The 17,744-nt window shown below is 37.5% G+C and overlaps 1 protein-coding gene across 2 annotated transcripts in view; it reads right to left on the bottom strand.

Moving 5' to 3' along the window:
• The window catches only part of LRPPRC (leucine rich pentatricopeptide repeat containing), a 110,165-nt gene that overhangs the window by 12,547 nt on the left and 79,874 nt on the right, over positions 1–17,744 (bottom strand). For both annotated transcript variants that reach the window (XM_054474408.2, XM_054474407.2), the window contains 5 exons: positions 17,249–17,391; positions 17,018–17,126; positions 11,438–11,564; positions 4,808–4,896; positions 453–657 (listed from right to left, as the gene is read on the bottom strand). In XM_054474408.2, coding sequence (XP_054330383.1) covers positions 453–657; positions 4,808–4,896; positions 11,438–11,564; positions 17,018–17,126; positions 17,249–17,391 — 673 coding nt within the window. The remainder of the gene's footprint in view (positions 1–452; positions 658–4,807; positions 4,897–11,437; positions 11,565–17,017; positions 17,127–17,248; positions 17,392–17,744) is intronic.

Genomic DNA, 17,744 nt, shown 5'->3' with positions numbered 1-17,744 from the left:
TCCCTTTTTGTGGGGTGGGGGGTGTTCACGGGGTGGGTTAGGAAGATGAACACGGAAATGCACATTTTTAACAAGCTTGCGGGGCCTTCTGCTTCACAATATTCTACTAGTGTCCCTGTCAAATATTACTGACAAACAAATGAGATCATTTTTCACTTCTGAACAAAGTGTTTCGACAACAAGAGGTCTGGCATATATACACAGGAATGAGAAAGGCTATCAACTGTGGAGCAAGATTTATGAATTTGGTAAATGCTGTTTATTCTAAGATTTAAGGTAAAGAAAAACATATTTTTCAACATATAATTATTCCCTAATAAGCAACTAGCATCAACATTTCCTCTGCAGTTGATAAGGTTTCCACATGTCTAAAAAAGTTTTTAAAAGGTGGTATCTGAGGCAATGCCCATTCTAGTGACCAATGAAGGAAAAGAAGGCTTGCAAATACTCACTTCTTTATTTGTGCCAAAGCAATGTTATTGATGAAAAGCATTTTTGAAAGTCCAATGGAGTCTTCGAGTCCATTTAACATCTTCTGAACTAGTTCTATGTTTTCAACATCACCCTTCATGGCCAATGCCTGGATGATGCGGGTCACTGCTAACCTAGAAGGGGTCTGCTGCTGATCCAATACTGTTTTCAGAGTTGTCACAGCCTCTAAAATACAAGAGCAGGAGATGGCCTTTCTTATATGACCTGTGCTGACTTTAATGCATTTTGAAAACCAGCTTTTAAATATGAGCACCAAATGGCCATAAACAAAATGCTATGAATAATTAATTTTAGATTACAGAAAATTATTAATATTTCATGAGATACCCCCAAAAATTATTTACTTGACTATATAAGATATTAGAGGCCCAAGGAATTTCTTCTTTAAGTCACAGAGAAAATACAAATGTTACCGACAATATGAGTTCCATTTAGGGATAACATTTAGTGACTAAAGTTGGTAAGTTCAAATGAATATAAATAAGAAAGATTTTCTAAAAATTAGAGTTTCCAAAAATGTGTGACTTCTATCCATGTTCATACTTATCCAGATTTTATTAACTCAAAGATTAAATGATCATCAAAACTTAATATCCCAACAGTTCTTTCTCAAAAACACTAAAAACATTGATCCTCTAGGATCAATGTTCCAAACTGAAACATTCAACTTTCACACCAACAAATTTATTTTATGATTAGATGCCTTGTGATTATTTTCTTGCACTAAATTAAAAAAATAAATAAAGCCTATTGATTTCCACGAATACAGACAGTCCCTGACTTACGATGGGTTTATGGGATAGTTAATGCATTTTCAACTTTATCCCGACTTACCCCATCGGTAAGTTGAGGAGCATCAGAATAATCAATGGAGTTTTGCTTGTATGTTTTTTTGAAGTATCACACTTTCAATTACTTGATTATAAATAACTATGGAATACCCCTCTAGCTAACTGACTCATAAAACTGTAGCAAAATCATGATATGAAATAAAGTGGTAGACTGAAGAGTAGCCTAACAATCACCTCTACCATTATCGAAGAAAACTTATAGCTTTATAGCATCTAAAGCAATGTAACTTAGACAAAACTAAGACTCTCCAAACAGCTTTCCAAATAAGAACAGCTTAGTTTTACAGAAAAATGGGGAAGGTGTATTAATTGAAGTGTACTAAAAATACAGTGGGAAGACATGATGAATTTAGTGTTCATTAATGAATAAACAATTTATGATTATTTGAAATCTACAATCTTAAACCACTCATTCTCAAATGAGAAAAAAGAAAAACAGTTTAAAAAGCATAGTCAATAAAAATTTAAAAATACACATGCACATATAGGAAACAAAAAATGTTTTTATACTATTTAAAAATATTTATAATAAGCTTGATAAAATTTTGCTAATGAGTGGTCATACACAGATAATTATAATAATAGTCTTATTAACCAAGAATATTGTCAGCTAGGGAGGATCTTCCCACAGTACGTCAAAACAATAATAACAAAAATAAGATTAATGATGGTGACGACAGTAACTCAAACTTATTGAGCATTTACTACAGGCACAGCAGTTTAAACAGCTACTCTCACAACTACCCTTCCAAGACAAGTACCAATTTTACAGATGAGACACCTGGGCACAGAGATTAGTTTGCCCAAGGTAAAGTCATATTTTTACACAAGACTCGAAGATTCCAACGATCCCAGAGCTTCCGTCTATGAGTGCATGTGTGCACAAGAGAACAGAAGTGTGGGGAGAACAGACCATTTCACATCTGTGTAAAGATAGCACAGGACCTTGTGACCTAAATCCTATTCTCATATAAGGCTTGCATTCTGTACAGTTAATGACTTCAGGGACACCAAAAATGTTACCCATCCACATCCCTCCCCCCAGGTCCTTTCCCACTGTCACCTAATTCCAACATTTACTCAGTTACTCACTAGTGATACTAATTACACTGTACAAATGCCACATATCAGCTATTAATATTCACCAACAGTAAAATTTAATTGGCTTCATTTTTTCTTCCTGCTTTAGATGGGGTCGAGAAAAGGAAATCTAAAAGAAAGGCAAAGAATGGAAGGGAATTTTTAAAAATCAAGAGCTCTCATCAGCCATGGAGCAAAATAAGAAGATGGGAATAGTGCAAACGCTACTCCTGTCCTCACTGATGATCATTTTACTCTAAAAACAGGTTTGTGGTGATATGCTCAGGAAGCGGGGTGGGGTGGGGGTGGGGGAAGTAGTGCAGGAACAGTGCGCTTGAGGCTCCTGCTCTCAGGCAACCTCCAATTGAACTGAACAGCTCAGAAGAGTAGATGAGAAATTATACCATGTCCTTTCCTGTAGCTTACACAGGGCACCTAACATAAAAATAAAGGGTACCAATCAAGCTGAAGAAATCTGGGTCAGGTTCAGCTGAAAAATGAACCCCCTGAAATTAGAAAAGTGTTTTGTTCTTATCTCCATGTCTACAGAAACAAAAGCTATTTATGACAATGAGCTTATTTATATGGTGAGCAACTTTAACTTTTCATTGTTTTAAAATTGTTTATCATTTTATTACATAAAATACTAACAGGATATAAAGTCTTTTTTTGGGGGGCTGGGGGAAGGGTTTTGTTCTTGCCCAAGGTGAACGCAGTGACACCATCATGGCTCATGGCAGCCTCAACATCCCGGGCTCAAGCGATTCTCCCACCTCTGCCTCCTGAGTAGCTAGAACTACAGGTGCACACTACCATGCCTGGCTATTTAAAATTTTTTTGTAGAGATCAGGTCTCGCTACACTGCCCGGGCTAGTCTTGAACTCCTGGACTCAAGAAATCCTCCTGCCACAGCCTCCCAAAGTGCTGGGATTACAGGTGTGAGCCATTGCACCTAGCCACAAAAGTCTGGGTACAAAAAGTGTTTTCTATTCACTTACATATTCAGTACTAATCAATTAGGAAGACAGCTAAAGACCAGTACATTTAGGTATTATAAGCAACACTGAAGCTGCACAATTAAACAACAACTTCCTCTCAAGGATGTAAACTTATGTTATAAACATGCAGGCTGGGCGTGGTGGCTCACGCCTGTAATCCCAGCACTTTGGGAGGCCGAGGTGGGAGAATTATTCGAGGCCAGGAGTTCGAGACCAGCCTGGCCAATATGGTGAAACCCTGTCTCTACTGAAAATACAAAAATTAGCTGGGCGTGGTGGCGGGTGCCTGTAATCCCAGCTACTCAGGAGGCTGAGGTGGGAGAATCGCTTGAACCCAGGAGGCGGAGGTTGCAGTGAGCCACGATCCCACCACTGTACTCTAGCCTGGGCAACAGAATGAGACCCTATCTCAAAAAAGAAAAAAAAAAAAAAACCAAAAAACAAAACCGAAACATGTAGTGAGGAATAATACCATTATTACAGAGAGAGGAAGCAATGAGGTTTCATTTCCAGAGCTTTTTCAACCTTTCTTGAAGATCTCCTAAGTGGGTTTTGTTGTATTGGCAAAACTGCAGTATCACTGTATTCACTCAAATTCAAATGTAAATCTTAAAGTGGAAAGCTACTTAGCTAAATTTAAGAGATTCATCATAGTCCCCCTTGGGAGATCATTCAAAAGACCTCCACATCCAAATTCATCCCCTTGAAAACTCATAAACAGCCTCTATCAAACCAATGGCCCCCACCCAAATCCCAATCCTCCCCAAAGTCATGTCCACATCTTCAGGTGTCATTCTCTTAACATTAATTTGAAAACTCTAAACTTCAAACACTGTATTTTATTGCTGTTGGTATTATGAACTATTAAAAAAGTATTAGATTAAGTTTTAAAAATCAATATTATAATCATTTGGTGCACAATCCCACACATTTAACACTCAATTTAACTCATTTGGTATCTCACACACAACCAACACAATATGCAAGAAACAACTGCTGGGAATTGTTTCAGATGCTCTAAAGTATGTTAATTTCCAAAGCAAAATGACTTGTGCTGTGAATTTTAACGCACTTGAAAGCCTGTACTTTCTCTCGTTCTGGAACACAAATTTTGCATGTCTGAAGAGCTGTGATTCATCTTAAGAAAACCCATCTTGTGTTAAATGGAATGGAAACTGGACTAAGTGGTCAAATGACAAGTACATTCATATTCAAGCTGTATTATAAATGCATGTACAGTAATTTATGTCTCTCAGCTACCACAAAAGGCTCTTGATAAGCAGGTAATTTGCTAAATGGACTCCTTTATCCAAGTATTCGAAGGGCGTTACAAGAAAAATCTGCAGAGGCATTAATGTGACGTAAAGGTCAAGCATTGTGACATACCTTTCAAATAATCCCGCCTAACTTGCGTTATGATGAGGCGGCTGTTGGCAGCATCGTTCAGTGTGAAGCCCTTGATGTGGGTCTCCGCGCTAAAAGAAGCAGACATTTAGAAAGGAATTACTGACATGCTTCTGATACGATAATAAATGGTTGAGCACCAAGGTGAAATTATAAAAACTACTGTTCGTATGTTAAAAATATTGCTGCAAAATATCGACCTGGAGACAGCTTTTGTGTTATCCTGTCAATGGTTATAGAAGGATAATTTTTTTTTGCATTCTGACAGATGACAAAGTTGGAAATGAGCAACAAAAGAAACAAAGTACAAGATTTTTTTTAAACAATCGGTTCAGATTCTTGAATGCTGACATATTAGATGACTAAAATAACTGCGTGCCCCGCATTGTTCTGCCATATCCTAAGCTGGATACTTTTTTTTTCTACATTCACAGTAATTATAAAATGTAAAACTCTTCTTCCAGAAACAAAAATGAGGATTTATTTTCAGCACTGTACATTTTAAATATAAACTAAAGCAGATTACTAACACTCTATCATTTGGTCAATTAATTTTCAAATTTCTGCCATCCAGATTCATACAGTTTCTGAAGCTGAACATACTGCAGAACTCAAACTATTGGTACTTTAAAATTAAAAATTTCACACAACCATTTTGCCCTAGCCTTAAGTTTTGAAACAAAACACCAACTTTTAAAACTCAAGAGCAAAAAATCACTTGACTTTTCAATAAAACCTACAGGATTAAAAAAAAGCAAAATGAAACAACAAAAACAAACAGAAAACCCCAAAACCTAGCTGGAGATTTCTGTTTGCTACACTGTTTGCGCATCTCCTGTGATGAAATTTCTGCATCCTTAATGCCCCCAGAGTTCATCTCCGGATTAGAAAATCTAAACAGGTCAAAAGGAGCAAAAGCAATTGCTGCCATTTGCCTTATCGAGCTCAGTGATGACCCTGTTGCCAACAACAGCATGCCCTGCCAACATGGACATATAAGCTGGGCAGATTGCAACAAAAGCGGGGTCACTGCTAAATTATTCTCATCAATCCCAAGAAAATCCCCCAGAGACACTACGACATGCCCATTCTCTCAGTCCCTTTCAGTCTCTAAGGTCCACCCCTGCAGTCCCTGGACACAGGATTTTCTTATTCCTCTGACCAATCCTCTTTATCCCACCAAAGTACCCATTGCTCAGTTTGACTTTTCTCCTTTGTCCCATCTGTCAACAACTTAAGTCAACAACTCATGCATGAGACTACGAATTGCACAAAGGATTTACTTTCTCAGTCTTTCACATGATTAAATAAAAATTAGACACTATTAAAAGCTCACTTCTAATATTATTACATGTATTATACCATATTAATTTAAAAATATTCACCTACAATTCATTAAAACCACAAGGTAACAAAACTTGTCTTTTAACTGACACTAAGTATGAACTACAAACCTTTCAAAAACCTCAAGGCCTATAACATTCTTTTTCAATATGCTCATTACAAATATGAAAGTGGAGATAAATATCAGGAAGAAGAAACTCCAAATCTATTCTATAATAATATATCCTACATATGTAGAAACTGATCAATTACAACCAAAACAGATTCCAAAGTGGCAAAAGGAAAAAATTTTAAAAAGTTGCGGGTAGACATCTTTGTATTGGAATCATTTATACAATATAATGAAAGACATTAACTTTTGACTCCGAATTTTGATCTTTCCTTCTGGAAAAAATCGAGTCCAGAGCTCTCAAATCAAACTTCCTGTGATGATGGGAATATTCTTCACTTGTGTTGTCCAATAGGGTTAGCCACTAGCCACATGGCTACTCTGATGAAGAAACAGAAATCTTAATTATATTTTATTTTAACTAATTTAAATTTAAGCAGTCCCATATGACTAGTGGTTACTGAACTGGATAGCAGAGAATTCTAGACATTTTATTTTTAGAACTGTCAAAATGAAGGGAAAAAAATTATAGGGGAAAAAGGGTACCCTCTTTCAATTTACAACCAACTGCAAAAATTAAACTATCTTAACCAAAGAAGACAGTATTACAGGGAAACTTTCACATTGGACATTTCAGAGAATTTATTGCTCTGAAATGACAGTCTTTCAAATTTAGGAGAAGTTTTGTTGCCTTATGGTTTTAATGGATTTTAGGTAACATTTTTAAGTAAATATGGTATAATACATGTAATAATATAGGCATGAGAAGTGAGCTTTCGTGTAAGCAATGACTGTGCTTACTAATATGCACAAAGGACATTAGTTGGTGATTATATTATTTAGGATAACAAAAACAGGCCAATTCAACAAAAATCATCAGTGACAGATATAGCCTTATTTCCGAACAGAATGATACAGGAAGCCAAGAGGAACGAGAAAAAATCAAGTGCTACTCTCAAAAGATAAAGTAGGGTTGTTGTTACATGATTCCTAAATTCCCTAAGAATATGGTTTAATGTTAGCAGAGATTTTAAAAAGTTTATATCCCTTACTGCTCTTTGAATAAGTGGTTTCCCTCCCTTGAAAGAATTCACTACAGATAAATTATTTTGAAACATGAAGAAACTAAAAATGAAAGAAAGATGGCTTATTGAACATTTTTAAAAGTTACTATTACTTTTGAGGTTCCATGGCTTATTGGGAAGGTTAAATGACTTTGTAAATAAAATTGAAGAAATCTTATTAGAGGTCAAATGTATCTGTAACACATTAGATGACAACAAAGGCAAAATAAAAATGACATTTTTTTAAATTCATAGGAAAACTATGGCCTTTTTTTTTTTTTCTTACTCTTTCACTCAGGCTGGAGTGCAGTGGTGTAATCGTGGCTCACTGCAACCTCCGCCTCCTGGGTTCAAGCCGTTCTCCTGCCTTGGCCTCCTGAGTAACTGGAATTACATACAGGCATGCACCACCACGCCTGACTAATTTTTCGTATTTTTAGTAGAGACAGGGTTTCACCAAGTTGGCCAGGCTGGTCTTGAACTCCTGACTGCAAGTGATCCACCTGCCTCTATCTCCCAAAGTGCTGGGATTACAGCCATGAGCCACTGAGCCACCATGCTCGGCCAAAACTATGGCTCTCAAGGTTGACCAAGTGACCTTATATAGGAAACTGTAAAAACAGATAGCTATTTATGGATCCAGAGTAAGACTGCCAGAATAATGCTAGGGCGGTACCGCCACTTGCTACAGTAGCTCATTTGACCACCATATTATAATAAAGTTGCCTATAAAAAAGCAGCAATTGTTTTTCACTCTGATCACTGATACAGAATGGGAATGGGAAGAGAGGACCTAGTTGGCAATAAACAGGAACCGAACCCACAAAATATCTCTTGAAATATCTCAAGTAACATAGTTGGATAATTCGTAACTTGAACTTTCACTTCTGAATTTACAGTCCAGCATTATTTTTAAAAGTACTCAACAATTTAACCCATGAAACAATTCTACATAGTTAGATATAACAGTTTATTGGTTCAAGGGAGAGGACATGCATCCAAAGCCCAGATTGACTTCAGGCTTTGGATCTTGGGTTCTCTTGGGTGCACACAGATGCATGGAGGAAGGCAACTCCCAAATAACCCTGGTGGATAACACAGCTAAAAGAAAAGTCTCACTTGTATGTCAATCTCAAAAGCAGAGTATGATGGTGGACACCAAAGACTGGGAGGAGGGGAAATGAGGAGATAATGGTTAAAGTACAGAGTTTCAGTTATGGAAGATAAGTAAGTTCTGGAGCTCTACACAGCATAGTGCAAACAGCTAACAATACTGTATTTATACTGAAAATTGCTAAGAGGATAGATCATAAGTGTTCTCTCACACACAAAACCCAATTAATAATAATAATAATAATATTGAGGGTGGGGAAAAAACTCTGGAAGGGGAAGGATATATTTGTGGCCTTGAAGTAGGCAATGGTTCCAAGGGTGTATACTTATCCCCAAACTCACTGAGATAGATACATTAAATATGTTTCTTTTTACATGTCAATTATACCTCAGGAAGGCTTCATAAAGATCTAGAGAAGAAGGGAAGAAGATAAACCTATGTTTCACAGGTTGTAAATTTAAGGCAAATAGACAATCATGCTTACAACTATCTTCCAGGTCAGCAGTTTCAACCTTGGTAGATCAAGATCCATGGGAGGACTATAGTAAGAAATGATGTTTTACACAGACAACCCAATCCACAGATACATACACACGCATAACTGAAAGCAACTTTTTTATGAAATAATATCTTTACTACAGGAAATACTTTGAAATAGTCTATACTATTTCATTGAAACAATGTTGGTTCTGTCATGACCCACTAATTGGCTGCACCTGCAGTTTTGAAACTACTGTAGACCAGTGGTCTTCAATGAGTGGCATGCACACTGCATGAACACTCCAGGGTAAGGCAAGGAAACCTTTACATCTCTCTCCCCCTTTTTTTTTTTTGAGACAGAGTCTTGCTGTGTCGCACAGGCTGGAGTGCAGTGGCGCGATCTTGGGCTCACTGCAACCTCTGCCACCCAGGTTCAAGCGATTCTCCTGCCTCAGCCTCCTGAGTGGCTGGGATTACAGGCGCCCGCCACCACACATGGCTAATTTTTATATTTTTAGTAGAGATGGGGTTTCACCATGTTGGCCAGGCTGGTCTCGAACTCCTGACCTCAAGGGATCCTTCCGCCTTGGCCTCCCAAAGTGCTGGGATTACAGGCATGAGCCAACGTGCCTGGGCTTAAATCTCTTTTTAAAAATTTCACCTTATGAAGATTTCCTATTTTGAGTATGTTTTATAATATAGTTACATGTCATACATCAAGTACAATTTGTTATTAATCACATGCGATCAAAATGCTTAAGACATGATTCTTCAATCACTTGGGCTATGGAGTAAAATGTATTCTCAGGCCCCACACCAAATTGGCTGAATCAGAATCTTTGTGGTGAGCTGAGAGGAATCTTCTTATGCTACCAGAGTAAGTATCACTGTTCTAGAACAAACCCAATGAAAATGAAAAAAAAATAAATAAATAAAATTAAAATCTGTACTTTCAGGAAGCATTTCAGAGGTCTTTGTGACCAAACTCAAAATCTAATTTTTTTTAAGTTTTCTGTCTTTGCTTCTATCTCATCACTTAATCATACTTAATCCCAACACAAAATGCTTCTCTTTTTTCTGGCTCTCCTTCATTATCATAGAGAGGGTTGGGATGGAGAGTTTCATAATTTTCTGAGAAAAGTAATTTTAGATGATCCACACCCTTGACCTAGTGGTTACAGATGACAGGATACTGCTCAATGTCAAATTTTCCAAGTCACTAATTAAGGGTATATCGAGTGTTCTAGATATATATATATATATATAATTTGATTAGGAATTGAGAAAACGCACAAATGACACACCAAGTACATTAAAAACCCAACAGTCCTAGTGCGACTCTCTTGTATCAAGACATACAAATGATGATTCAAGACAACACACATATACACACAGACAAGTACAGTCATACAGAACATGTTTTTCAACACTAAAACACAGACAGTAAATACGGCCCTATGATGCATAACTTTAGCAACACTAGGACACTGCCAGGTTTTCTTGTGATGTGAAAGGATGGCAGGCATCCATTTTCTCCTTAGGATTCTAATACTCTGAAAGTGCTGTGGACTTAAAATTTTTTTGATTATTCTTTTACTTTTCTTCTTTTTTTTTGAGAGAGAGTCTCGCTTTGTCACCCAGGCTGGAGTGCAGTTGCGCAATCTCAGCTCAACGCAACCTCCACCTCCTGGGTTCAAGTGATACTCCTGCCTCAGCCTTTTGAGTAGCTGGGATTACAGGCACATGCCACCCCGCCCAGCTAATGTTTGTATTTTTAGTAGAGGCGGGGTTTCACCATGTTGGTGAGGCTGGTCTTGAACTCCTGACCTCAGGTGATCCACCCACCTCGGCCTCCCAAACTTGTGGGATTACAGGCATGAGCCACCGCACCCAGTCAGATTTTTTTTTTTAATCCAAAAACAACACGAAAGGAGGGGGAAACACAAATAAGATGTGTTCAGTACCTATGTTTTCTCTACTTCACTTAACCTTCTTCAACACATAGAAGAAATCTTTAATATTAAGTAATATTATCATACACTCATCATACGGAAGAAAAACTAAGGATCAGAGATAGCAGGTAATTTTCCCAAGGTCACAGAACTTTCAAGTAAGATTCAAATCTTAGTCTAAGTTCAAAGTCCATGGTGTCTTTGTTTTCTCAGGCTGCTCCCACCACAAAAGGTACATGGATTTAGATGTTGAACAATAAACAGAATATAATAAAATTACTTTTCTGTGCATGGATATCTTAAACGAATTGTGATGGAATATAACTTAGTAAGCAAAATGTACTGCATTGTATATGGCCAGTAAAGGTGTTTTTTTTTTTTGAAGGTGAAAAAACCTGATAAAGTTAGTTAACCATTTCATATGATTTTTATGGGTAGCTGAGGCCAATCAAGCAATTGTACTACACAGCACATTATTATTATAATTATTGGCTAATGGTAGCCAATATTCTTTTTTAAACGAGGTTTAATAAATGGACTAACACTTACAATGCTTTCACTTCCATTGCTTCTGTAAAATAATCTTCTGACATCAGTAATTTAATGAGATTGCTGTAGGTTTCAGCATTAAACACAATGTTTTGCTCTTTTGCATTCAGGAAAATATTATATGCCCCTATGAGAGAAAACAGACAAAAAAAAAGAGATGACATTATTCTGAAATGCCAAAAGGATGGAAAAAATCCTGAAACAAAGACCTAAACCCAAATATTTTTGCTGTTTAATACCAACCTACTGTTACCACTCTATAGAGAGACACACTGACATAATTTTCTTCAAATATTTTAAAGACAAAGCTACAGTTTTGGAAACTACACCTTAATCTGAATGGATGGTGCCTGAAGGGGTTTCCTCTTAAAATGATGTCTCATACCAGCTTTCTTAAGTTGATACATTATTTTCTTTATAATAAAAATGAGAAACAACTCTTCTGAATTAATGAAAAGATGATACTAGTTTCAAAATAAATCGCAAAATGTGTGTTAAAGTCCAAATAAACCAGAGGTATAATTTAGATTGAGGGGAGCAAAAGATTCATTTTAAAGCAATCTTTAATCTATAAGTGGGTGGTTACAATGGTTAACATTTCAGCACAATAGCACTAAAGAGAATATAGCCTATAATTCTAAAATTAGGAGATCACATTATTTGGCTACGACAGGACTTATACAAAAACATACAATTTTCAAATATACAGATATCTAACAAGTAAACTAAGCAACATTTGTTTGACTGATTAACAGTTTTATTTCACTTGTTCACAATAACTGTCAGTGAATGAAAAGATGTTACCAAAAGAGAAGTAACTACACTTTTCAGTCACTTACTTTTCTGAAATAAAATTGCCTGGCTATAAACAGCCAACGGAAACTACAATCTACTCTCTTCTGTGTATAAACAAATCACAATAAAGATGGGGCATAACTGAACTATCATGTACGGCATTCTACGATATATATAGGGCTCAATGTAAGGAAATATAAAACTTCTAATTAAGACAGAACATGATATTATTTAATGTTCAGAAGAATATTTTAAGCTACTTTAGAAGTTTCTGAACAGGCGAAAATTGTTATGCTTCTATGTATGAGTTAGGGAATGTGTGCATTAGTCCCTTAATTAAACTTAAGTGGCACTGTCAAAGAAATATTTATCCCTTTAAGCTAAATTTGGAGAAAAAAATATACGGCAACATTTATATTTGCATCTTAACTAAGGAGAACAGTTTGGGCAAGTGAAAGTAACAATGGCAGAGGTTTATCACATTTCAAGTCAGTCTTCCATAGAACAGTCCCTGTTAGTCATTAAATTTCCAAGTGCTTTACACTAGATTTCTATGGTTGTGAACAACTGGATATTCCAGGACAATGGCAAAAAACGTAAAATAAAAACATGCTAATATGCAAGAAGAAACTCTACTATCATTTACTGATTATTCCATCAGATACCTAGTCTATTTGGTGTATTTCACTTTTCTGAAATGGGAGAAAATAAAGACATTATCTTCATTTGAGTACCAGTATCAATGCATCACAAATTTAAGACTGTTTTATTTACTTATTAAAGTCACAGAATGGCTTTGCTAAATAAAATATTTAAACCATGACACACAATAAGATGACTGCAATAAAATCTGCCATTCAATACCCAATGCTTTTTAGCGGGCTAAAAACTTAAGATGTAATGCAATTATTGTCAACTTCCTAACAATCATATATAATATTTCACTTGTTTGGAAACTCTTGTTGTTTTCTAAAACTGTGGTCTTCACATTAACTTGGTATGGCTGTGTAATTAGTCCCTATTAGTTTTTTTTTTAATTAGCATTTTAATATACCAAACCCATTCACCACACATTTGTTTCCAATGTGACAATCACAATATACCTTTAAGTAGACTGAACTACCAGAAAAGTGTTAATGTAAGCATTCAATTTTCAAAGCATTCATATTTTACTAAACATTCGAACCCTGAGATATACAAAAAAAGAAACAGAAAACTCTAAAGAGTTATGGCCGGGCACAGTGGCTCACACCTGTAATCCCAGCACTTTGGGAGGCCAAAGTAGGAGGATCACTTGAGGTCGGGAGTTTGAGACCAGCCTGGACAACATGGTGAAACACGGTCTATACCAAAAATACAAAAATCAGCTGGGTGTGGTGGGGGGGGTGCCTGTAATCCCAGCTACTTGAGAGGCTGAGGCTGGAGAATCGCTTGAACCCAGTAGGCAGAGGTTGCAGTGAGCTGAGATTTGCGCCACCGCACTCCATCCTGGGTGATAGAGCAACATTCTGCCTCAGAAAAAAAAAAAAGAAAAGAAAAGAAAAGAAAAGAATTAACAGGATGAAACCAATTAGATAAATGAAAATTCCAGAATAGAGGTAGCTCTACATTTATAATACACACTGCATTGTATTTAATTATTTAACTACTTAAATGTTTTCACTTAAACTGTATACTAACCATATATTCATTTCAGTCAAATCAAGGCTTCACCAGAGGATGGGCGTGGTGGTGGCTCACGCCTATAATCCCAGCACTTTGGGAGGCTGAGGTGGGTGATCACTTGAGGTCAGGAGTTTGACACCAGCCTGGCCAACATGGTGAAACCCTGTCTCTACTAAAAATACAAAAAAACCCAAAAACAAACAAACAAACAAAAAAACAATTAGCCAGGCATGGTGGTGGGTGCCTATAATCCCAGCTACTTGGGAGGCAGGAGAATCACTTGAGTCCAGAAGGCAGAGGTTGCGCCACTGCACTCCAGCCTGGGCAACAGAACGAGACTCTCTCTCTCTCTCACACACACACACACACATACACTCACACACACACACACAACTTCATCAGAACATTTACACAGTATTGATCAAGCTTAATTTTATACTTTGCTTTCAAAGATGCCTAGTGTGTACTCAAAGATATATAGACTGAATATGCAGCAAAGGAAAATGCCTCAGTATGGGCTGGGCATGGTGGCTCACGCCTGTAATCCCAGCAACTTCGGGAGGCCAAGGCGGGCAGATCACGAAGTCAGGAATTTGAGACCAGCCTGGCCAATATGGGGAAACTCTGTCTCTACTAAAAATACAAAAACTAGCCGGGCGTGGTGGTGTGCGCCTCTAGTTCCAGCTACTTGAGAGGCTGAGACAGGAGCATCACTTGAACCCGGGAGGTAGAAGTTGCAGTGAGAATGCACCACTGCTCTCCACCCTCGGTGACAGAGCAAGACTCCGTCTCAAAAGAAAATGACTCAGAATGAATAAAAAGTTATACTACAGGCAACTGAGGAGGCATAAGAACTTAACTTATTTTTACTTCATACATTTTACATCAATGCCACAAAATTTCTTTCTTTCTTTTTTTGAGATAGGGTCTCACTCAATCACCCAGGTGCGATCATGGCTCCATGCAGCTTCAACCTCCCGCTCAGCTGATCCTCTCACCTCAACCTCCTGAGTAGCTGGGACTATAGGCCTGTGCCACCAAGCCAGGCTAATTTGTGTATTTTCTGTAGAGATGGGATACCACTAAGTTGCCAGGCAGGTCTCAAACTCCTGGACTCAAGTGATCTGCCCACCTTGGCCTCCCAAGGTGTTGGGATTATAGGCATGAGCCTGCAAGCCTGGCCAAACTTTCTAGTTGAGTTAGGAAATTAAGAAGTTCTATAAATTTCTAAATTGATTCCTTTCTAATAAACCTCAAAACTATCAATACTAAAATAAAAAAATTCTCTTGTATTTATTTCCTTAATGGTAAACTATCATAAACCATCCTTGAAATCCACCCCAAAACTGAAGGAATCATTCTATGGAAAGCTAGAATGAAAAGAAATTAACAAAAGTAAAGAAAATAAGAGTAATATATGATTCTGGAACAGTGTAAGAAGTCTAAGTAAAAGCATAAAATTCAACTTACAAGCTCATAACAGATGGTTAAAGATAGTCATAAAAAATTTAAAGTAGGCATAATAGAGGTGAAGATGTCTTCAGGAAAGTTTAATACTAGAGAAAGGGAAAAAGTCAAGAAACAGACCTCTAACCTTGAGATATTGCTGGATCACTTCAACACATACTAGTATAGTAATTAATGCCTTAATCATTTTTTGCTTTCAAATAAGTTATGTGCCACAAAAAGTTATTTTCAAAAAATACTTTTAATAAAAATGTATGCCAACAATAGCATTTATTACAAAAAATTTCATATGTACAGAAAAGTATGAAGAATAGTACAGGTTGGGGGTGGTGGCTCATACCAGCAATCCCAGCACTTTGTGAGGCCGAGGTGGGAGGACCACTTGAGCTCAGGCGTTTAAGACCAGCCCGGGCAACATAGCGAGACCTTGTCACTACAAAAATTGGCTGAGTGTGTGGTGTGTGCCTATGGTCCCAGCTACTTGGGAAGCTGAGGTAGGATAACTGCTTGAGCCCAGGAGGCGGGGGCTGCAATGAACCATGATTGTGCCACTGCACTCCAGTCTGGGTGACAGAGTGAGACCTGTCTCCGGGGGCGGGGGGGGAAGAATAGTATAATGAACCTCACCTTCCATACATATACCCATTACTTATATCTAACAATTAACATCTTACCAGATTTGCTTTTTTTTTTGAGACGGAGTCTTACTCTGTCGCTAGGCTGGAGTGCAGTGATGCGATCTCGGCTCACTATAACCTCCATCTCCCAGGTTCAGGTGATTCTCCTGCCTCAGCCTCCCGAGTAGCTGGGACTACAGGCATGTACCAACATGCCCAGCTAATTTTGGTATTTCTAGTAGAGATGGGGTTTCACCATGTTGGCCAGGATGGTCTCCATCTCTTGACTTCGTGATCTGCCAGCCTCGGCCTCCCAAAATGCTGGGATTACAAGGCGTGAGCCACAATGCCTGGCCTGCTTTGTTTTTTATAGCTTAAGCATTTTAAAATAAATTATAGAAATTTTGACTTTTTTCATCCCTCAATAACTCACGTGGATCTCAAAATTTCAGAACATTTCCCTGTAAGTAAATCATAATACCATTATCACGTCTAATAAAAATAAGAGTAATTCCGGCCAGGCACGGTGGCTGATGCCTATAATCCCAGCACTTTGGGAGGCCGAGGTGGGCAGATCACGAGGTCAGGAGATCGAAACCATCCTGGCTAACACAGTGAAGCCCTGTCTCTACTACAAATACAAAAAATTAGCCGGGCGTGGGGGCAGACGCCTGTAGTCCCAGCTACTCGGGAGGCTGAGGCAGGAAAATGGCGTGAACCCAGAAAGCAGAGCTTGCAGTGAGCTGAGATCACGCTACTGCACTCCAGCCTGGGCGACAGAGTGAGACTTCATCTCAAAAAAAAATAATAAAAAAAAAGAGTAATTCCTTAATATTATCTACCACTCAGTCAATAGTTACACTTTCCCAATTGCCCCAAAATGTTTTCGTTAAAGTATGGAAGGGCACAAGAAATATATAAAATTTAAGTCCTATCTCTATCCTAGAGCACTTCTAATTGCTTGGGCTTACACCCCACACTGCTATTAGAAAGAAGACCACCCCCACCACACACCCCCATCCCCATATGTGCTTGCCTTCTTTTTGCTTCAATCGGCAGGCATTCAATGTATCTTTCTGGAAATCAGGTTCTGTGGTTGAGGCTGATGAAGAATTCAGGGAATGTTTTTCATCTTCATACCACAACTTTAAAACAAAATTATTCTGTTAAATAAAAACTGGTAATCTTTTCAATATAAAAGTAGGCTAATCTATGACCTAATTATACTGACAACAAAATCTGTTACGATTATGCCAAAAACAATTACCTCAGGTACGTCAAACGGAACTTCCTGGTTACCCTCTCTAAGGATTTCCGCTAATAATCTTAATGTCTTTTCACGAGGAATAACATTTTCTTCTTGGATTTTATTCCAGACAACATCAGCTCTTTGCCAGTCACCATTTATTTCTGTAGAATTTGATTAAGCAGAAGTTAATCAATAAATATACTAAACAGAATTCACAAAAATATTTAGAACTTTTTCTTATTTGATGTTGAAGAAAGCATTATTCCAAATGCTGCCTTTAGGGAAAGGAACCAAAAGTGACCAAGACCCGAAGTTGAGAAGGGAACTTTTCTCTGTACTTCTGAATTACAAACCAAAAATACCCTACCTATTAAAAAGCAATAACAAGAAGCCCCCATCACACTTTATTAAACACTTTCAATCATGTTAATAAAAAAGTTTGTCTTTTTAATGTTACTGAGAAAGTGCCTACTGCTGAAATCAAAATCAGAAACAGGTAACAATTCAACTATGA

Source organism: Pongo pygmaeus, chromosome 12, assembly GCF_028885625.2.
Source record: "Pongo pygmaeus isolate AG05252 chromosome 12, NHGRI_mPonPyg2-v2.0_pri, whole genome shotgun sequence".
Taxonomy (NCBI): Eukaryota; Metazoa; Chordata; class Mammalia; order Primates; family Hominidae; genus Pongo; species Pongo pygmaeus.
The sequence above is the reverse complement of the archived record's forward strand: the minus strand, read 5'-3'. Positions and strand labels throughout refer to the sequence as shown.